At 42.5% G+C, this 22582-nt stretch overlaps 1 protein-coding gene across 1 annotated transcript in view; it reads left to right on the plus strand.

Moving 5' to 3' along the window:
* The window catches only part of KATNAL2 (katanin catalytic subunit A1 like 2), a 59650-nt gene that overhangs the window by 24959 nt on the left and 12109 nt on the right, over nt 1–22582 (plus strand). Inside the window, exons 4-13 of the mRNA XM_087819079.1 lie at nt 700–739; nt 4627–4744; nt 5852–5941; nt 8609–8707; nt 8916–8993; nt 11773–11871; nt 13926–13989; nt 14185–14303; nt 18716–18807; nt 21201–21311. Coding sequence (XP_087675205.1) covers nt 700–739; nt 4627–4744; nt 5852–5941; nt 8609–8707; nt 8916–8993; nt 11773–11871; nt 13926–13989; nt 14185–14303; nt 18716–18807; nt 21201–21311 — 910 coding nt within the window. The remainder of the gene's footprint in view (nt 1–699; nt 740–4626; nt 4745–5851; nt 5942–8608; nt 8708–8915; nt 8994–11772; nt 11872–13925; nt 13990–14184; nt 14304–18715; nt 18808–21200; nt 21312–22582) is intronic.

The following is a 22582-nucleotide window of genomic DNA, read 5'->3' on the forward strand; positions in this document are numbered from 1 at the left end:
ACAGACTTTAACATTTCATGTGGGGACCAGGAAATAAAGAGGAGTGTCAATTAAAAATAGCAAGGGCTGGAAGGGGTCTGAGAGAGAGGTGTTTTATCTGAGCTCCCTTCCAATGCAGGGGTGAGAGCTCAGGGTCCTTGGCTGGTGGATCTGGGTCTTGACAGAGAAAGCACTAACTCTTAACCGGTCACCAGAATGGTTGTTGACATGATCTGATTTCTAAATTGCTAATTCTGATCTAGCTTGGAAACACATTCTGCTGGGATATGGACACTATGTCTTTCTGTGTAAACTGGCAGAGTACGACTGACAGGTGTTCCCTGCCAGACTCATGGAATCGTCCTAGTGTCCCACAGACCATAGCAAAATGTTGTCAAGCTCATGAAAACCTAATGAAATGTTAACTGTAAAGCTAGTCCATGTTGGAGTTGTCACTAGGTCCATGGTCTCCAACAGGTTTAATATCTGAGGACTTTGGGGTCTTTCTCTACGTGGAAACATTTGGGAAACCTGGGCTTCTTTCTCTTGGCTGGTAATTTCACTTCTATCTAGATAAGAGTAGCTTAGGGTCTTTAAATTCCAAAAGGCTGTAGCACAAATTTAAAAACAATGTAAAAGGACAAACATACCTGAAAAATCACTTTCCCTTAAAAATTGAATTCTTTCCTTTCCCTCCCAATATCTTTTTTGTGACAGCAGAAAATAATTTAACACCAGGAAGTGGAAGGAATACCAGAAGGTAAAGTGAATGGGAATTCATCTTGATCAACTCAACTCTAGGAGTTTGTGGGACCCTTTCCAGAAGATTCTCCAGTGTGGCTCCATGACTGTCTACCAGCAGTACCAGGCTGTGGTCATGTGACTTAGGTGGGCCCGGCCACGTGTTCCCCTCATGTTACAGATGTCCAGGATGTGCGCCAATGTCTGTCAGTTCTCCTGGTTTTATTGCAAATAGTGGCATCCACTGATGCTGTCATTCTAGGCTCTGTGGTATGAAAAGGATGGACCTCAGAGATTAAAAGACCTGTGTTCAATTTCTGGCTCTGCTTCTGATAAGCCAGGAGCATATTCCTGAAGCATAGTAAGTTCCCAGCACATACTGAGCACCCAGGAAATATTATTTTCCCTTTTAAAATCATACCTGAGTTTCTTTGTGCACTCCCATGTTCTGACCTGCCTGAAGATAATCAGGCCTTTCTTGTCTCCTCTTCTGACTCTTATCTTATATTTCTTTCTATAGCTTCTCAAATCCAAATCTCACTTGGAACTTGCAGCATCTGATGGAGCCCCTCTGTCTCTTGACCATTCTGGGTAGACACAAGGTCCCACCACTCTTGCCTCAGTGTCCTCCGCATTCCCTTCTTTCCACTCCCAACCCACACCCATTGTCAGAGTCTGTTCAGGAATGGCCAGGAGTGCAAGGGCACGGCTGCCAAGAATGGCATAGCTTTGGGGCATGAAGGCCTGTAGGGTTTTGCTATAATATTATGGCTCCAAACCTCAGGGGAAAGTTGAAGTGGAGTTGTAGGGGCCTCACAACCATTCAGTCAGTGAGCAAAATTTCTTTAAATCTTAGAATGCAATTGAAGAAAGCTTAGATTATAATCACAAGCCACTCATTAGGAGGTATCCGTTCCATGTGCCCCGCTAAGTTCCCTGCTCTTGTGCCTCCAGTCCCTGGTCTGCAGCCTGAGAGGGAGGGTCAGACACCTCACAGGGCTGTTTGGCATTGTTTATAAAATGGCAGCGGAGCCCCTGTATGCTTCGTGGTAATATTCACAGTCATACTCTGCCTGAAGATCCCTTTGCTTTACACTATTCTTTAGCAGCAGTTTTATTGTTTTGACCAAAGTGTTTTTCTTTTATTTATAGCTTCCATAAAGCTAGTCAGACTCTGGTAATAAATAACTACTTGTGAATAGACACAGCAAAGAGCATTTAAGAGGTCAGCTTTGGGGAACACATTTGGATTCTGATTATTTCTCAGCCACACATTCATGCTTGGAATCTGCTCAGTACTCCTTATGTGGCAGAACATTCTGTGAGCGAACATCGTTGGAGTGCTTTGCTTCTCTTCTGGGATAGAGCTTGATGGCTTGGGGTTCCTTCAGCTCTTCTCTGAGATGTTTGTACCTGCACGAAGGTTGGGTAGCAAATGGCTGGAGTCAGAAAGGATAACAAGGAATATAATGAATGGTGTTTGCTTACAATTTTATACTCAAAGATGGTTATTGAAATGAGAGGCTGTGTCATGAGACTGACTAGTAACAAATGAAAGTGCCTTTTCCTAATTCCTGCATCTCACACCAGAGAGCAAGCTCCCAGTTTAGAGATTTGCAGCTGACCCCAAGGAGGAAAGGCCCTTTAATGTGATGGATGACAGAATTAGGATGCCAAAAGATCTTGACAGCTTGGAAGATAGGCCCAAAATAACAAGATGAAATTGAATGAAATATGGTTTAAGCTCTAATCAAAGATTCACAACAAATAGCTCCCCCATTACAAAACCTGAGGCCTAGGAATCTAAGTGAACTGCAGATGCAGTGTGAGTCAACAGAGTGGTGTGAGTTCTAATGTGGTCTCGGGTCTCATCAACAGAAATACTCCAGAAAGTAGGAGGTGGCTCTATTCTGGTCAGAAGACAGTGGATTAAGGGAAGGTTACCAGGATGAGTAAGAATCTGGGAGCCAGACGACCTTAGGAATGAGTGGAGAAAATGGGGATGTTTAGCTTGAAGAACAGAAGACTTGGGGTGGTCCCTAGAACAATGCAGTAGCTGTTTTCACTTCTAGAGATGGATTAGACTTCTTTGCAAAATTCCACAGGACACACGTAGGACTGGTGAATAAAGGTTAAGCAGGGTGAATTTGGTTCCATATTAGAAAGAATTTTACAATTGCTAGAGCTGATTGGAAGTAAATTGCATTGCTTTGCACATTAGTGCACTTGTCTTTGGTCATGTTAAAGTGAATCTGTGTATCAGTTGCCTCCAGTGGGAAAGTAGGCTCCCAGTTCCCTGACAGCCCCACAGGGTATTGAGGCAAATTTAACTCTATGTATCTATGTATCTATGTATCTATCTATCATCTATTTATCATCTATCATCTATCTATCTTCTATCACCTGTCTATCGATCATCTATCTATCTATCATCTATCTATCTATCTATCTATCTATCTATCTATCTATCTATCTATCTATCTATCATCTATCTATCTATCATCTATCTATCTATCTATCTATCTATCTATCTATCTATCTATCTATCTATCATCTATCTATCATCTATCTATCTATATCTATCATCTATCTCTCACCTTACATCATTTAAATCAATGCTGTTCACAAGGGCTGTTCACTTATAAAACGCCTGGTATTTATTTCATAGCTATTTTATTGTTGTGCCAGTGAAAGACCCGAGGGACAGACATTCTTATTCCTGATTTACAGATGAAAACAGATGTCCTGAGAAACAGGCAGCTGTTCACCTCCCATAACATTTACCCCAGTGGGCCCAACACTGGGCTCACCATGTGTGGACACTGGCGGTATTGGTGTAGGCGGTCTTGGTGCCAAAAAGCTCCGTGTTTATATTGGATGTGAATACCTTTTCCTTTCTCATAAAGAAATGGAGTTCAAATGGCAGCTCTCTGAGACCACTTAGCACAGGGGGAGAAAAAGTCTAGAAATACCCCCTGCAAACGCATCTCCCATGGGAGGGCTAAACACTGGGTGATGTGGCATTTTCATTCTGCCCCCAAGCAAGTCCCTCCTCTCTGGATTCCATCTCAAACTATTCCAATGCTGAATTTTACATCTAATTATGAGGATTTAGGTAACAAATGTATTTTACCTCTGTATTGATGTGTAATGTAGATACAGTCAAATGCACATATACCCATAAACTACCACCGCTGGCAGCCCATCAGCAGGCTCCCTTCCCAGTCAGTACCCCCATCTCTGCCTCAGTTACCCACTGTTCTGACTTCCAGTCCCATTAATTCATTTGGCCAGAGGTATACAATTCTGGTGGAAATTTGTTTTTTGAATAGGAATGACCCGTACAACAGAGGTGAGGTAAGGTTGCTTTCCTCCCACGAGCCCCTTATTGGACACAGCGTGATGGGAGGTATTTTAAGTGGACAGCGTATGGCCAGCACACTGGACTGAAACCATGGGCAAACCTCGAGGATTCCCAATGCTCGGTAACTTGAGTGGAGGATTCCTTCCTCCCCTGTACTTTTCCCCTGGTCTGAGTGCTGCTCTTTTAAAAAGGTGGAAAGAAACAATGGAAGGATGTTTGTAGAGCAATGTGTTCTTGGAAAAATAAAGTTATTTACAGAAGGGCTGAAGTCAGGGGCATGAAAGGGAAATGAACAGAGTGAGTCGGGGGCCTCCAGGAGGAGGCGGTCCCTCAACCCCAGTCTTAGAGGAACCCAGTGGGTAGACTTAGCGAGTCAGGCTTGGATGGACAGGATAGGGGGATGGTGCAGATGGAAGGGCCCTATTGTGGTGCACCTGCCTCTCTTTCAAGAACTCTCTTTAAGTGTGCTCCACAAGTTGTTTAGTTACCTCAGACTAACTGGTTAAAATAATTTCCTTCAAGGTCTTTGTTTCCTCTCCTAGGGTGATGAGTGACAGCTGTCAAAATCTTCCCAAGGTCAGTCAGCTGAGGCCACGGTCCAAAACCATGGCGGGGAAGCCAGGGGAAGCCAAACACCTCCATAAGGAACACCCTAAACAGGTGGGGATGGCTTTGCTTGGTGTTGGTAAAATCGCAGGTGACTGAGAAATAGCCTCAAGAAAACAGTCACATTTATTTATTTTTTGAGGACCTATGTTTATTAAATTGCTGTATAATTTCATTAAATTATAGATTTTTTTCCAATTCACTGGATTAAAACACAGGCAAATCCCTAGTCTTCCTAGTGTTTCTTAATTTGAGTGGGAGGGCTCCTTCCTCCCCCAGCCTTTCCTGTGGTCTGAGTGCTGGGTGATGGGCCTTGAGGGGGGAGCCCTGAGCCCAGTCTGAGCCTGGTTGCTGCAGAGTTCTTTTCTCCCATTTGAGGTAACTGTAGTTGGCAGACCTTCCTGGCCTGTAGCACATCTCTGGGTTCCTAAATAGAGGCCAGGGGTAGTTTTGGGTGTGGCTGGGTCTCAGAGGCTCCTGTTGGGTTTTTCCAAAGTGCACACGGTTGGTCCCCACCTCAGACGTCCCCACTGGACTTTCTGGGAGAAGAGATTGGCAATAAGAGGAGAGAGTCCAGCAGGCAAGTGAGACCAACAGCTCCTGACTCAGGAGATCTATGCTTAGAACCTCCTGGTTTAGGTCAAAACACACCAGGTTTCAAAGGAAAGAGAACCAATGGAAATTGTGAAACAATTACTGTCAAAGATGTCTGGTGGGATAGAAAGAAATAATCACGAAAATGAGTTAGTCAAAAGGAATCTCTCACCCTCAAAGGGGCTGGACTGTCTGGCCATTGCAGTCTAACCCAAGTGGAAGAGCAGCGGATAAATCCCACAGGAGCTGCTTCTCCAAACTCAGCCATCCCTGGCCACAAACATCTCAAGTCACCAGAGAAAAGACAAGCCAGCAAGTGGGGATGGATTGAGGCAAAACTGCCTCTTCTGTTGGAAAAGCTGCTCAGAGCCCGTGGCTTCCAAGGCCAGCTCCTTCCATGTGGCACAGGCAGAGAGTTGATTCCTCTTGGGGCTGCAGAGAAGTGGCCGAATTACACAGGGGGCCCTCCATACACAGAACTGATCTCCGGCGCTCGATCTGGGATGCTGGAATAGGCAGTTACAACGCCAGCAGGGAGCTGACTTCTACCTGTCTTCCTACCTTCAGGAGGCTGTCAACACTCGGGCGGAGGGCGCTGACTTTGGCTTAAATATATCAGGAATCAGAGGCAATGGAGGAGATGCCCGTCCACACAAAGTACGTGGAACTCCTGAACCTGACGCTGAAAGGGGACATTCCTTTATCTTTTTAAAAATGAAAATAAAAATGTTACTTTTGTCAAACAGAAAAGTTAATATGTAATGATCAAAGGTTGGCTGTGAGGTGAACTGGGAAGAGCACTGGTAAGAATTAGAAAGAACCTTGGGGTTCCAGTCGGAATCTCCCTTCTGGAAGAACGAACTTGAATGAACTGCCCCATCTCTAAGGAGCTCAGTTTCCTCATTTGTAAGTTGAGGGGTTTGGAAGAGGCGGCTTCTAATGTTCCTATCAGTAAAATCCGATGATTAAAATGACAAACATTGGCAAGATTGTGCTGCACTATTTAAGAAGTAGCCTCATATGCATTCTTTTCTGCTCTGTCAGTGGTTGTTGATTAGTGGTGTCACCTTTCTCCTTGGAGGTATGGCTTCAGCTAGAAAGTAATTTCCTGTGAACCATGAAGCTTCTGCTGACAGAGAGTTGATTGTGTCCTTGATAGATATTCTACCTCTTTCATGATGAACCTCATGTCCTGATTTGTAAATAATAGTTTCTCAAACAGAAAAGACCCAGGTTGGGTGGATATAGGCAAAAGGCAGGGAAAACATGTCACTTGGAAATGAAAAGCAGCATAACCACCAGCATACCTCTTGATTATAATTTCCAGGGTTGTATTTCTTTAAGAGTCATCTTTCTTTGATCGAGTTCTTCCAGCCAGCTCTTCTCAGCCAAACTCAACTCTGGTTTGTGTGTTTGGAGGGGAAGCTGGGGGCATATCCTTGGCAATCAAGGGTGCTGTCTCATTGGTCTGAACTGGCTCCTTTTAAGTGCCTCAAATGTATGAGTGATTGAGGGACATGACACCATTCGAGCCAGTGCCTCCCATGGAGAAATATTTCCTTGCTCACCTTCACTACTTTCATTGTGTTTTCAATCACTTTTGTGCCTAGCAGTTTTGTGGCATTAGTTTCTCTCTTGATCCTCTCAAGTTCATATGAATGGATGTTTCTGATCAGGTTATAAAGAAGGGACTATTTAACCCAGCACTTAACCTTTGAAAGAGTCTGGCTATAAATCCTCTTCCAGCAGAAATGTCCTCAGGGTAAAATATACATGATTTTCTCCCTAGCATTTCAAATGGTCACAAGCTGAATGAGGTTGTATGGCCAGGGAGCTGATCTCTACAATGTGTCTCTCATTGCCATGTTAAGGCCCTTAGCTTCAGGATTCCCAAGTCCCCCTTGCAAATTTAATAGGAATGTTGCTCTTAGAGGTAATGGCTTTGCCCTAGCCGGTTTTTCTCAGTGGTTAGAGCATCGGCCCGCAGACTGAAGAGTCTCAGGTTCCATTTCGATCAAGGGCATGTACCTCTCAGTTGCAGGCTCAGTCCCCAGCCCCAGCTGAGGCATGTGTGGGAGGCAACCAATCGATGTGTCTCTCTCACATCAATGTTTCTCTTTCTCTCTCTCTCTCCCTACCAATTGCTCCAAAAAGCAATGGAAAAAATATCCTCCGGTGAAGATTAAAAAAAAAAAAAGCTATGACTTTAGAGTCAGCTTGCCTAGGTTCAAACCCCCACTCAGACCTTCCCAACTGTGTGAACTTGGGCAAGTTGTTTAATCCCTCCAAGCCTCATTTCTCTCATACAGTAATCATAGGGCCACTTTAAATGTCATGATGAATGGAGGGCCTTACTGCAGTGCCCAGCACACAATAAACACTCAATAAATGCCAGCTACAGTTATTGTTACTTGTTTTTACACACATCTTTACTTTTTTCTTCTTCCTAGAGAGTAGACAAAGTGTTATTGGAAGGAGTATGAGAGACAGGTATCTGGGTTTGAATCTTGGCCTGAAGTCACTTGTTAGCTGTGTGGCCTTGGGCAGATCACATAATTTCCCTGGCCTTATTTCCACATCTATGAACCTAGGGCACCATGACTGACTAGCAGAAGTGTTATAATTGGAAATAATCAAAAGTACAGATTAGTAGTTACAAAACAGTCATGGAGATGTAAAGTACAGAATAGGAAATCTAGCCAATAATGTAATAACTATGTTTGATGCCAGGTGGGTACTGGAATATTGGGGGGAACACTTTGTAAAGTATATGATCACCTAACCACTATGATGTACACCTGAAATTAATACAAGATAATATTGAATGTAAACTAACTGAAAAAAATTTTTTTAATTGAGAAAAGTTGGAAATAATCCTCACAAGGTACCTTGCACACCTGTTTCATGCCAGGTATCTACTGAGTGGTGAAAGCCCATAGTAAACAGGAACTATCATTACTCCTGTGCCAATGAGTCCTTCCTGTGTGTGGAATGTTTCAAAAGGAGGGGACAGTGTGGGGAGATAGACATGTAAGGAAGCAGATGGTGTGTGTCAGGAACTGAAAAATGCTTGTGACTTTCAATTCAAACCAACTTCAGTCTGAAGAATTTATTTACAACTTGTGTGTTTTTTTTCCTAGAGTGCCCCAACTCCAGGAAATTACCTCTTTCATTATTAGTACAGGTTCTTTTTAAAGCTTCACTTTAGTTTGCCCTACACACCAAGGAACATAAATGTGTCTTGGTTTAATGAAGCCGAGCTATTAAGGATAGTCTTCCCTCAAGTTTTAATGGTGTAAATAACCATTACATACTCCCTTTCAGGGCCAAATCATTGACTTCCGAGGGCTGCTCACAGACGCTATCAAAGGAGCAACCAACGAGCTTGGCTCGAACAGCTTCGATTGCAACCCAGACCCCTCAGTAAGTGGCTAAAATGTGACATTCATCTTGTAAGCTGCCAAAATCCAGAAGAACTTTAGAAGTATAATTTTGAGTCCAAAGAAACCTTGAGATTGGGTAGAAGGTCATAGCAACCTGCCACCATTGGTGTCACTGTGATCCATGCCCTATTTTTCTTCCTAAATCCTGAAGCAATATTATAATGTGAGCTTTCTGTTCTCATGGTCAGGAACGGCTGCTGAAACCTCTGAGTGCATTTATTGGCATGAACAGTGAGATGCGAGAACTGGCAGCCGTGGTGAGCCGGGTAAGATCTGATATTCAATTCACAAATTTACGGAGGCGGACTGGGCTCCTGGAGCATTGCGGGCTGCTTCTTTTATTAATAACAATAAATATGATCATTTATTTATAAAGTGCCCCCACTTGCAAAGGCACTCATATTGTTTAGAGGCACAATAATGCATGATAAATAAATTATAGAATCATAAAATTACAATATAAAAAGCCCACCATCTTACTATAGAGGCCAAGAAAACCAAAAGAGAAAAAAGACTTAGAAAGTAAGGGACAGGTGAAAGGTTTTAGGCTGAGCCAAGAGTTAAAGAAAGAAAACCTCTTAGACGAGGAAAAAGCATGTCTGTGTCTTGTTTAAACAGTCAAAGCCTAGAAATAGAGAGACCAGGAGTCTGATGATTTCATAAGTGGAAGGTTCCATGAAGAACAACTTGAGTAGCAAAGAGCTTACACCCAGACTACTGATGCTTCAAGGCTGCCTGCTCCCCAGAATCTAAGGGCCAGGAAGTCTCCTGGTTAACGACACAGGCTCTGGAATTGGTTGACCTGGATTTCATGCCTAGGCCCTCTTCTTTTTAGCTGTGTGACTTTGGGCAAATTCCTTGGGAATGGAAGAGATTTCTGAGATACAGGAGACTTTCTCATTTCCAGTGATCTCAGATTTCATGAAAGATTGAAATCTAGGCGGGCTCAGACAGATGTTTAAAAGGATGCAAAAAACTACACAGTGACTCTGAGTAATTTGGGATTCCCAGGTCGCTCTTTCAGTCCAGCAGTTGTTCACTGCGTGTCTACTATGTGTCAGGTGTGTGATGGGGCTGGAAACGCAAAGGTGAACCAGTTGGCACAGTCCTTGAGTGCAGAGTTTCTCACCCCGCGGGCAAGGTGGACTTCGGGAGTGGAAAGGGGGAGTGTTTTGTGCCAAAGGGAGGGGAGGTGTTAGGGAAGAAGATATCCAGGAAAGAGCCACATGAGAAAGGGTATAAAACAGATGGGGAGGGGCGTCCTGGGCAAAGGTACATACCTGTGAAATTGTGTGATTGTGTCATTTCTAGTGAGCCAACTAAGACCTAAGGAGCGCTGGGAAACGGGGCTGGAGAGAGAGGCCAGGGTTCCTGAGTCAGGGCTCAGTGAACAGGGCCCAGGGCGGGGGACCTGCCTGTAGGAGGTGGGGAATCTTTCAAAGGTGTCCATTGAGAATGGGGTGTTCAAATGTGCTTTTAGATAGCTTGCTCTAATGACAGTGTGGTGGATGGATATCAAAGACATGGAGATAAGGAGACCAGCTCTGAAGTTATTACCAGTGAGAGAGGATGAGGGATTGAACCAGGCTGTGGTAACTGGGATGCATAGGAGAGCAGAGAAAAATATTTTTTATGGCCACAGAAATCAATAGTCTCGTTACTGTTTTTGCAAAAGGATAACATGACTAGTGATAGAGTTGTACAGTGGAAGTGGCCTGAAATGATTCCATCTGGAATCCTTTCTACAGTACCCTGGGAGGCAGTCATCTAGCTTCTGCTTGAATGCTTACAGTGAAGGGGAGGTCACCACTTCATGAGGCAGCCGTGCTGAGTTCTGACGGATAACATTTGATTGCTATAAGGAAAAACTTCCTCTTGGGAAATCAAACACAACCATGTGGGACTCAATGTCAACTTTAGGAGAGGGCAAGAAGTAATGCTATTATCTCTGAGTGGCTGGTGGGCATGCAAGTCCAGGCTTTTAAGACACAGGGTAGGTTCTCCCAAGATCTTGGAAGATTGAGTTCCCATCCAGGAATGGATCATGCATATTCTGCATGACTAAAGTCACTTGTATGAGTAGTATCTCCAATCAAAATCGTCACCTGTGGGTGAAGGGAACTAGGAAGATGGAGGACAGGAGTGGGAGCATAACATCTCACCAGCATTTTAAAAATATACTTTTATATTTTTGAACTCATGCATGTATTACTTATTTAAAAATTAAATAACTATAAAAATAGTTTCCAGATTGTTGTGCAGTCATCAGAATGACTTTGGAAAAGAGGCTTTATTTTTTTTAATTTAACACTCTAGCTATTTAGTTTGCCTGAAACAGCTCCTACTAAGAAAGGCCCCTGAGTGACAGTTCTGAGGAGTCTTGTGAAATTGAAGTTTGGAAACTGTAAATGAGTTATCAGTAAAAGCTACCTTAATTGATTATCCTAGGTGGCTGCTACAGGGCTCTCCTCTGCAAGGGGAAAACTCACTTTTGCTTGGTTGTTGTCGCCCTTGAATTTTGTAGAAGCAATTGCTCTTGATGGAAGTAGGGAGTGATCACTAGGGGAAAAGAGAAATTGGTTTCAGAAGAGCATTATCTCTTTCAATCAACAAATTAAGAAAGTGTTTGTGAGATCAAGGAGCAAGAGGGCGGCCAGGCACTGGCTAGGAACTATGTTTTGCAGTAAAGCCTCATGTAATTTGGAGGCATATTCTGTAGCTTCTTTGATTAGGGTCATAAATCAGCATGGTTTGCTATTGACTGAAGATGGGTATAGTCCATCATTAGGAGCCCCCCCCCCCCCGAAAAGTACCATATTATATAATCAATGTCTTCTTCAGGGAAAATCACTGAATATTCTTATGGCATCCCTTGGTGAACCAACCCAAAATTACAATGTGCATATATATATATTCCTAACATGAAAATTTCTTATCACCAGCTCTTTATGTCCTATTATAAGTCAAGTATTCTGTGGCTCCCATGTTTATTACAGCTGTGGAGGAAAACATTAGTTTTAACAAAATATCAAATGTGCATTGCAGGACATTTATCTCCATAATCCAAACATAAAGTGGAATGACATTATTGGACTCGATGCAGCCAAGCAGTTAGTCAAAGAAGCTGTTGTGTATCCTATAAAGGTAAGGATGGGAAGCCTCTTGGGGGGTATTTCTGTTCATTATCCATTGGACAAGCTGTATGTCATACACCCATCAGGGAGAGAAGCACAGGATGATTTTCTGTCCACAAGTTAGCTTTTTGCCTGTGTCATAACACTTTGCCAATACTGGGCTACCAAGGCCCAGTCCATTCTAGGCCATTTGAAATGTTACATCAGGGTTCAAGGCAGGTGTCTGCTCTAAGTGGTAATATTAGATCTAAGACTGTAATATATATGATTTGTCAGTTCCTGTAGATTGGTTCAAATTAGCCTCCCTCCTTATAAATATACTATAGTAGAAATACTTCCCATAGGAGAGGGCCAGTCACTTTGTTTTGATAGATCTACCTCCCCAACACACACACAAACCCCCATCATCTGGGGCTTTGCTTCTGGCTGGCTATGAAGACCAGACAGCCCCTTCCAGGGCACTGGCCAGTAAAGCTGGCACGTACTCATTGCTTGCTCCTGACAAGTCTTTGGGCAGAGCGGCTTACTGAACAGGAAGAAAAATAGAAAACAAAACTCTCCATGTTTGGGTAACAAACGTGATGAGACGGTCACTGCATTACATAACTTTTGCTGTATAACAGACCTCCCCCAAAGGTAGTGCCTTTGAAACAACGATCATTTATTTGTTGGCAGTTCTGAGGGTAGGTAGTTCGGGCAGGGCTTAGTGGGGCTGGCTCATCTCTTTTTCAGGTGATAATGGTTAGCCCCAGTCACATGTCTGGGGCATCAGCCAGGGTGGTTGGGGAAGGTGGAGAGGCTGGGGAAGCTGGGACGGACAGGACAGTTGAGGCCTCTCTCACGTGCCTCTCATCCTCCAGCAGGCAAGCCTGGTCTCATTCACACGGTGGCAGAGAATACCCAGACAGAAGCAAGAAAGGGCAGGTCCCAATCCATGAGCATTTCCCATGTCTCTTATATTTCTCATATTAGCTAGTCTTATATTTTCAAGTTTCTTCTTATATCTGCTAACGTCCCATTGACCGAAATCACCAGGCCAAGTCCAGATTCAAGTGGTGGGGAAATATACTCTGCCTCTTGGTGGAAGGAGCTGCAAATAATTTGTGGCTATTTTCTGTAATCTCCTGCAGTCAGGATTACAAATTTATTGAATAACCTATTTACTTTTACCAAGTTGATACAGCCCATGACTTTCAGATGCTTCTATTCTAATGAGACAAAATCAATAAATTTGGATTGTGTTTCCCCTCTTTTTTCCTGCGTTAAGACAGGTGGGTAAGAAATATCCTGGTGTTCAGAATTAGTGGAAGTTTACTCACCATGTCCTCTGAGTGGCTCTATAGTACAAGGCTTCTGGAAAGGACAGAACAGCTCATTGAAGCTCTTTGGGTATTATCTCCATGGTTTTATAAGCTCTGCACGTGATGGCATAGAGATTTTGACATTAGCATCAGCAAGAAACTCATAGGTAGTTATAATTTTACTATTATCTTTCCTTCTGGTGGTTCTCTGCTAACCCTGCCCACCCTCTAGATTGCTGGCATTTGAACTAACAGGAGTTCCGTGAAGTCCATGCATGTCTTGTTTGGAGCCGGTGTCTCAATGCAGTCAGCACCGAATGTCCCAACTTCTACATCAGGCTTCACCAGGGGTGTGCTCTATTCACACACACCTTTATTTGTTGGTTCTAGTGTTTCTCTTGAAGTTCATATCTGCTAGGTCTACAAAGATGGCAAAATGCTCTGTATATAGAACTCGGGAGGGGGATGATGCTATGCACGTAAGAAATAGCTATCGTAATGGAGGAGAGAATTACCTACATATGCCTTTTTCTTCCTTAAAAAAGTTGCTCTCTTAAAAAGCCACATAAATCAAGCCATGTGTTCCTATGTGAAAGCAAAGTTGGGATATGTAAGATATATACGGAAGCAGCCAGCCTTAGTAAAAGGAAGGCCTGACTCTCAGAGTTGGGCTGTGCTCACTCCACTTGCACTAGGTCTCCTGTGCAAAGGGTCTGACTGACATGCTGATACCAAATCTCATCACTCTTCCTTGTTTCCACAGTACCCACAACTGTTTACAGGAATTCTCTCCCCCTGGAAAGGACTACTGCTCTATGGCCCTCCAGGTAAGCAAAGCTTTCTGGTTTGGTCTTAGTATTAAGTGTGCGTGCAGAGGGTGAGTTGACCCATCCTCACACCGGGACGGGGCAAATGAGAGCTGAGGAACCTCCTTCTTTGTTTGCTTGTGATGCTGACTCCTGTCTGTAAACAGAGAGAGGAAGCTCAAATGCCACTCACACTTTCTCCATGTGTGTCCCTAGGTACAGGAAAGACTTTACTGGCCAAAGCTGTGGCCACAGAATGCAAAACAACCTTCTTTAACATTTCTGCATCTACTATTGTCAGCAAATGGAGAGGGGATTCAGAAAAACTTGTTCGGGTAGGATTTTTTTTTTAATGTACAATTGACATACAATATCGTATTAGTTTCAGGTGTACAGTATGGTGATTTGATATTTATACACATTACGAAATGATCCCTGCAATAAGTCTAGTTACCATTTATCACCATACATAGTTATTACAATATTATTGACTCTATTCCCTGTGCTGTCTAGTATATCGCCATGACTTTTATTTTATAACTGGAAGTTTGTACCTCTTAATCCACTTCATCTATTTCGTCTGCCCCACAACCCCTCCCCTCTCTAGTAATCACCAGTTTGTTTCACAGATACAGGAATTCTTGATTTTGTTTTTTAGAATAAGCTCCAGCAGAATACAGTGGTACGAATGATGTTATACCTGCCTTGTTTTTAAGTGATGTGTATGTTAGAATTTATCCTGGACCTTGATTGCCCAAAGCCCAGGAGACAGACTGACTATTATTTGTGGATATTAATTATGCTCCCATCAGCAAAACATGATCTCCCTTCCTTTGGGAATTTAACCAACGGCCCTTTTGTGAATTACGCAACTTAGGAATGGAAGTTGGGGGGGAAAATTGTCTCAGAAGTGGCCTATTTTTTCCTTCATTCAAGAAGCATTTATTATTAAGCATGTGCCATATATTCAGTTAACATTTATTGAGATGCTACTCCTCTGAGCTAGTCCATATACTAGGTACTCAAAGGGGGAATCAAGAAACTTAATTATTTGTTCAGATGCTCTCCAGGTACATACAGAGTGCTCATAGCCTATAGGGTGTTTTTCCTTTCCTTAAGAGATTGTTTCTATTTTTACAATATCACATTCATAGTTTATGGTATATTTTATATTATAAAATTTTACCTTTTGAGAATACCTGTTTATGATTTATGCCTCAATGTAAGGTGGGTCCCTCTCAGAAATCCTGCTAAACTACTGCACTTTGTAGAATGACTGATAAGTAATCAATATTAAAGGAAAGTAAATATTATATATTTTCTGAAAAGAAATTACTCTAAAATATTATTCTTAAATTACGTTTCTTTGGATGGCTCATTTTCAAAATATTATGGCTTAATTGAAAAGCATAATAGAATATTTTTAAAGGATTGATTTACCTAAAGTAACCTATTATTTACTACTTTAATATTGTTTTCAAGTTGTTTCAAATGTGTACATTTTTATAAATTATTATCAGCCCTCAAGGCTGTAATTCATGGAAACCTATGCTGACATCTTCTATTTCTTTGTTCTTCATCTCGAGTCTAACCATATCCAAAGATGGGGCTTGAATTTAGCTTGTGCCAGAACTTGGGTTGTGTGTGATTCTAGTTAGTGGGATTTTAGTAAGCTGAAATCTTACTAACTAGAATCCTCATCAGCCTGTTTTTAAAGTTTTATTTTAAAAATTCCATTTCTCTGTGCTGAGGAACAACAAAGCTCTTAGAAAATTCCCCCAGAATCAGTTTAGATTCATCTCCTGTCCTGAAAAGTGCTGTTTAGAACCATGAGCATGAGACGCAACAAAGTGCTCAAAGAGAGATGACATCATATTCCCAGGACAGGACAGAAGAATAGATTCAGATATTTTATGAATATTCTCAACAAAGATTTAAATGGCTTTTCTTGTTCAGTGTTGACTAGCCAGAAAAGTCCCTTAGCCAGAACGCTTCCTTCTGTGTGAGCATTTTATTTAACTAAAGTTTTCCTCTGCTTCAGTATTATTTTGTTAGAATTCTAAGAGTGAGGAAATGACTTCTCCCCTTACTTTACAATACATTTAAAAAGTAACTAATTTTTTTGGAAAAGAAGTACAAAAGGTTATACAGACCCCTAAGCCTTCTCCTTGGAGGCAACTACTACTATACCATATATGTTTTTATGTAATACAGATATAAATAAGTGTCGTATACAATTAATTGTTCTTATAAAACATTTATATCTAGTTTGACATCAACAACTGTATCTATATCTCCCTTTCTCTTTAAACACAGTTAGGAGCATGCTTCCCATACCCTTCTGTACCTCGCTGGGGTTTTTCTCACTGGGTATTTTTTCTCACTGGATATTGTTACACACTATTATAGACAGAGTGTGTTCTTTTACATGTCTGAATGGTATTTCAGTGCATGGGTGTGTCCCAAAACGTATTAAACCAGTCTTTTCTGATGGACATTTAGGTTGTTTCCAGTCTCTTGCTATTATGAACAAAGGTACAGTGAACAGTCTGTCACGCACACGACTTTGCATGTGTAGTCATGTAGAGCAATTTCTTTGAAGTAGAACTGCTGGGCCGGGGGAGTGAACATCGCCGACTGCCCGGTTGCCTGCCAGCAGGGCTGCGGCAGCTTACACTCCCACCAACGGCGAGTGTGTGTGCTTGCCCACACCCTGGCCAACACTGTGTAGTACCCACATTTTGAAATCTTTGCCAGTCTGATAGTGACAGTAATATTTCAGTGCTCAAATACGCATTTCTATCATTCTGAATAAATTTGAGCATCTTTTTATAGGTTTAGAAGAATTTGTTTCTTTTTTTCTGTGAAATGCAGTTTTATTTTGGATATTAAAAAAATTAATTCAAGAGGAAGACAGGTAGCCTCTGTTAACCTCGAAGGATCTCACCTTCTGTCCTTTCAGAAGCTACTTTATTTTCTAAGCTCTTGAAAAGATCTTCACCTGCAAAACCTTGGTCATGCTGTCAAGCTCCTTACTACGGAGCTTTCAGATAAAGATAGCCCTTTAGGGCCTTTCCCCTAAATCAAAGAAGCTTTCCTACCATTTGCTTCTTTTCTATTCCAATTAAGAGTTATTTATAGGGAACCCTTGGGCTATGTTGCTCCCTCCCCTCCTAATGTTCATGCCTCTTAGGAGTTGATGTTATTGAATAGTTGAGTGGTCTCTTTAGCAAATGCACACACCTGTTGGTGCTTACATCTTTCAACACCTCCCCCCGCCCCAACCGTATGATTTAACTTCCTCCAAGTACTTTTGAAAATTTTAGCCTAATGCTTTCCGAGCACTTACCCAGGATTCTATATATTCTCTGGCAGTGGAAAGGACAGTGGTATGTGGTCTATATGGAGACGGAGGCTCCAGATGTGGTCCTCCTTCCACTTGGATATTTGGTCTTGTGTTGCCCCTTGCACCTTAGGGAGCTCCTTAGAAACATGTATGGTTCTAATAAAGAGTTCTAATATTCCATTTTTCATTGGGAAGATTGCCACCATTATAATTACCCTTAATATCAGGTATATCTGGGCACTTTTTTGTGACAAGAAAAAGTTCCTTGCTTCTAATGAGGTGGTCTCTATTACGTCTAAAGGCATGTGTGATGAGCATTGACATTTCTCTCAATTCATTAGGCTGAGCCAATTGCCTTGGCCAAATGAAATAGGTTTCTGAAAAAGGAAAATACTTGAGCATGAGCATGGATGCACCACGCACGTGAGCAGTTTTCCACTCAGTGCTAGGGGGCCTGCAATGATGACCTGCTATTACTTGTGAAAACCACAACCTGGCTTTCTCTGAGCCCTTCCCTTCTTATTTGTTCTGTGATGCTTTGCTCGTGCTAAGTGACATGGAGAATAAATCCCCTCTACCAATTAAAGAACCCCTATTTTTTTCTAAATCTCTATTGCTTTCTCCAATCAACCAGTGAAGAATTGTATATGGTGCTCAAGAGATGGGTTTCAGGGTTAAAAAGGTTCAGTTTTGTATGCTTTTCATCACCACCACATCTCCCTTTAGGGCTCTTTATTTTGCTTTTATATGGCTGTTCTTTTGCTACTTGCTTTCCTGTCTTGTTCAGTCTATAACATTTTATCTGGAATGGAACCTTTTATTCCACCAAGAATTGCCTTCAAGTACCTGAGCCCGGCAAACTGCAGTGTTGGGTAGTACGAGGACCTCATGGAGTAATTTGGGGAGCAGAAAGAGGCAAAATTCTTTGATCTTTTTAACCTATGACTGGAACTCTGTCCTTTCCCAGCAATTCTTCCTTCTGAGAATAACCCTTTCATTGTCCCTAAAGGTGTAGGAAAAATCATCAAATGATTTTACATATTCCAAGTGTCCCTGTGAGACATGCCATTGACAGGCAGTCTCAGGGATTAGCTAACGGACTGAAAGCTCAGGAACTGAGTTTTATCTTAAGCTCCCCTACTTATGATTAGTAACCTTGAGATAAACACTTAGTCTCTCTGGCTCTAATTTTATCAAGTGGTAAATGGAAATAATTGGACCATCCAACCCCATGGGGTATTCTAGGGAGAAATAATTGTAACGATTATAAAGTTGTTAGTGAAATAACAGAGTGCAGCATAAATGGTTAATATTGTAGTCATTCTAAGCTTTTACTCTCTGGGAGCATCTGAGAACTTTAAATATGCGAACTTGAACGTGTGGTTGCTTTCCTCCCGCCAGGTGTTGTTTGAACTTGCTCGCTATCACGCCCCCTCCACCATCTTCCTGGACGAGCTGGAGTCGGTGATGAGTCAGAGAGGCACTGCTCCTGGGTAACAGACAGGGGTGTTGTTGTTTTTTTTTTTTGGTCATCACTTCTCCCCTCTTGTAAGTGTGTTTGATGGTCGGAAGCCCATCGACATTTACCAGCAGAATGAGCCTATTAATAAGCCCACAAATTTTCTGCAGACACACGGGAAGGTCTTTAAATTAGATCCTGTTAACTGAATAGCTGATTTAAGTAGTTTTTATAACCGGAGGAAATGTCATCCTCCCTTCCCCCCTTTCCCCTTCCCCACAGAGTGGTTTTCAGGCCTGAAGATCACCCAGCCCCACAGTCCCTGGCTGCCATAACCCCAAAGCCCTGCTGGCTTAAAATAGCCGCCTGTGACCACGTCCTCTGGAGCCAGAGGGTCTGCCTGTGGGGAGTGGGGCTGCAAAGAGCCAAGTCCCCAGAGGGGCAGTCCTTGACAAGGTGTGCAAGGCCAGGGAAGCCACTGCGTCCCTGTGACATCAGGTTGTGGCTCAGCGTGTCCGAATTTAAATATGTCACGTATGTTACTCTCCAAAGATTAAGTGTCTAATGTCCCCAGCAGGAAAGGCTGTTCATTTCTAGTTCACTTCTCAGGCTGTAATGAGCTTTCTGTGTGTGTGTGTGTGTGTGTGTTAAGAATGCCTTTCTCTCTTGATCAGAGGTATTTTTCTCCGAAACTTTTCACTGAACTTGGCTCCTCTGGCTTGAAAAGAAACAAGTCTCTAGGAAATCTCAACATGACTATATTTATTAATGACCTTTAATGGTCTATCATGAAGGCAGAACTAATAGTAATAAAGAGCAAATAATTAGCTTGTTGGAAATATAACTAGAATATAATTTATGAAATTTTACTTATTGAAAACCATTTTCCCAGCAGGGAAAAATAACCGTTAAGGTCCATGGGACTCTTACCATTGATTGAAACGGGATGATTCCATGGCTTAATGGGTGCTGTTAGCCCCAGGCTGGGACCCTCAGCCTCTCTATACAGGGCCTGGCAGGAGCCGGCAGCTACAGAGGTGCCAGGCTGGGAGCCCACCAGACGCCCTAGTGGTCATTCCCTCTGCAGAGCCCCTGGCCGCCTGGTCTCCCTTACCCTAGGGACCTGTGCACTCACTCTTACATTCGCTTTGTCAATCTCCATCCCCGGGTCCCCCGCAGCTTTGATTGAGCTAATTTGGAAACTTCATCTACTATCCTTGATGGAGGAGTGTGCTCTGGGTTTATACTGAATATCTCTTTCCTTGTCTGGAACTTAAACTCTAAAACTAGAATCTTCAAGTAGTCAGGGAATCAATGTAGGTGCTTGGAAGACTTCTTGGGTCCTATTATGTTAAAAGAATAATAATTAGGGGCAAATGCTGAATAAATATGTAACTATACTGTGAGACTATCTTCTCTCTTAGGAAACGGGAGTTACATAGTAAGGGGCACAGCTCCTTAACAATCACATACCTGGTTTGGGTTGCCACCATACATATGCAGAGATGAGAAGCTGAGTGTCGTGTTGTCCAAGACAGGCATTTTTTGCCCTTTTATGCCCATCTAAAGAAGTGATGGTCAGCACTTAGAGCCAGCTTGGATGTTCAGACCCTGTGGTGGCCGCTTGCTGGTGGGGAGCTGGAGGCGAACTCGCACAGACGGCTGCCTCCCGTTCATTACCTTGCCTCTTATTAAAAGACAGTGAAACAGGTTCAGACTAATGGCTGATCTCTCTTTTTGGACAGTTTATATCCACAAATTATACTAAAAGAAATACTTCCTGTGAAAGTTCTTTTATGCCTGCTATATAAATGAAAAGGATTATTCTCAATTATGCCATTTACAAAGGGTAAATAGCCCTGGCCAGTTTGGTCAGTGGTTAGAGCGTCAGCCCGCAGACCAGAGGGTCCCTGGTTTGACCCCATCAAGGGCAGTACCTGGGTCGCAGGTTCCTGCCCTGGTCCCGGCGTGTTTAGGAGGCAATCAATCGATGTGTGTGTGTGTGTGTGTCTCCGCTCCTCCTCTCTCCCTCCCACTCTCTCTGGAAATCAATGGGGAAAATGTCCTCGGGTGAGGGTTAAAAAAAATAATACTAAATAGCACTGCAGGTGGACAGGGCCGGGCTGCATTTCATCTCCCAGTGGCACTGTCTGCCCTTCAGTCATTTTCTAGTTTGCTGTCAACCTTTGGTTTTCTTTTCAGTATAATCATTATATTAGTTTATGTCCTCTCAATTACTGCCTTTGGGAAAAGAATACCAAATGGCTTCTTTCCTCCAACTCTAATACAAGTGGCTTCTGAGAATGAGGCCGGGAAGGGTGAGCTGTCATAAGAGAGCCCCTCCCCGGGCACCGAGTCGCCGCTGAGCGCTGCCCTTGGGGAGGGAGGGCTCTGCCCGGAGAGCCTCACCTCCTCGTCTCTCTCTAGGGGAGAGCACGAAGGAAGCCTTCGGATGAAGACAGAGCTGCTGGTGCAGATGGATGGGCTGGCTCGCTCAGAAGATCTTGTGTTTGTCTTAGCAGCTTCTAACCTGCCCTGGTAAGAGATTTAGAGTACATTCTGAATATATTTTCATGAGTCACTGAGTACAGATGAAGATACTATATTGACCACTTTGGGCAAAGCCTCGTTGTTTGGTTCCAGCCCTGGAAGATTAACCTGAAGGCTCTCCTGTTCAAGTCCTCAATCCTTGCTATGTGTACTGTGAACGAATCTGCCTTAATAGAAGGAACATAGACTGGGAACATACCACTGGCAATATTTAAAATGGATATTTTGAGTTTAAAGACAATGTATTTACTGTGTTTAAACAGGAGTTTGGCAAGAACTATAAAATGCTAAAATTTCCACGACTTAAAAATATTCCAGAAATAATGTTTTGATTTTAACAGTAGTAAAATTAAAATTTTTTTAAGTTAGGAAGAAAATCTTTTCTTTAATGTTGCACAGTAAATAGGAAGCTAAACAATCTCTAATTAAAAATGTAATCTACTCCCAGAGTCTTTTATTCAAACTGATCCCAGAGTGGTTTAAGAACAATTCTAGAAGTGGAACTGGGAAATAAAAGATGTTGATGAGGGAAAACAATATCTATGTGGAGAATATATTTAAAAAATAATTATAATCTCTTTATAGTTCCAAGAATGTCTCCACATACATTATTTCCTTTGAGAGGCAGGTGAAACATAAGACAGATAAAGAAATGCTTCCTTCCCATTGACAGAGGAAGACCAAGGTCACAGGAGGTCAATCCACCCAAAGTCAACAGCAAATCTGCAACAGAGCTCAAACTTGTGGCACTCTTATGTCACCCCTGTCCTTCCATTTTTGTTTCCACATTCAAAGATGAAAGTCTTCTGTAGTGCATGCCAATCATCTGGACATCCAAAGCAGAGGTCACCGAAAAGAGATCATGACTGTTCATGTGTAATCTGTTATTTTAAATATATTCATAATTTAAACCTGGTTCCACCTCCCTTCAAATTTATAAAATGTTTTCTAATGTGTGAAGGTGATCAGCATTTTACATTTTGAAGATACAGGTTATTTATAGACAATATTAAAGTGGGGCCCAAACAGAGATGTGTCATTTAAATGTGACTACAGGAATCCTTCAGAGACGTCATCTCTGTTCCTTCGTCCATTTGAAACATGGTTGATCATAACACTTTACTTATGTTGTGTGAAAACGGTAACTTCCTGCCCGGCTCTTGGAGGGTCTGTGCCCCCAGGGAGACTACACATTTTCTAGAGGAAGAGGGAACCCTCCACTCCCAGTGACACCTAGGACTTTGTTGAGGAAGTTACCG

Source organism: Miniopterus natalensis, chromosome 7 (genome assembly GCF_054644295.1).
Source record: "Miniopterus natalensis isolate mMinNat1 chromosome 7, mMinNat1.hap1, whole genome shotgun sequence".
Lineage (NCBI taxonomy): Eukaryota > Metazoa > Chordata > Mammalia > Chiroptera > Miniopteridae > Miniopterus > Miniopterus natalensis.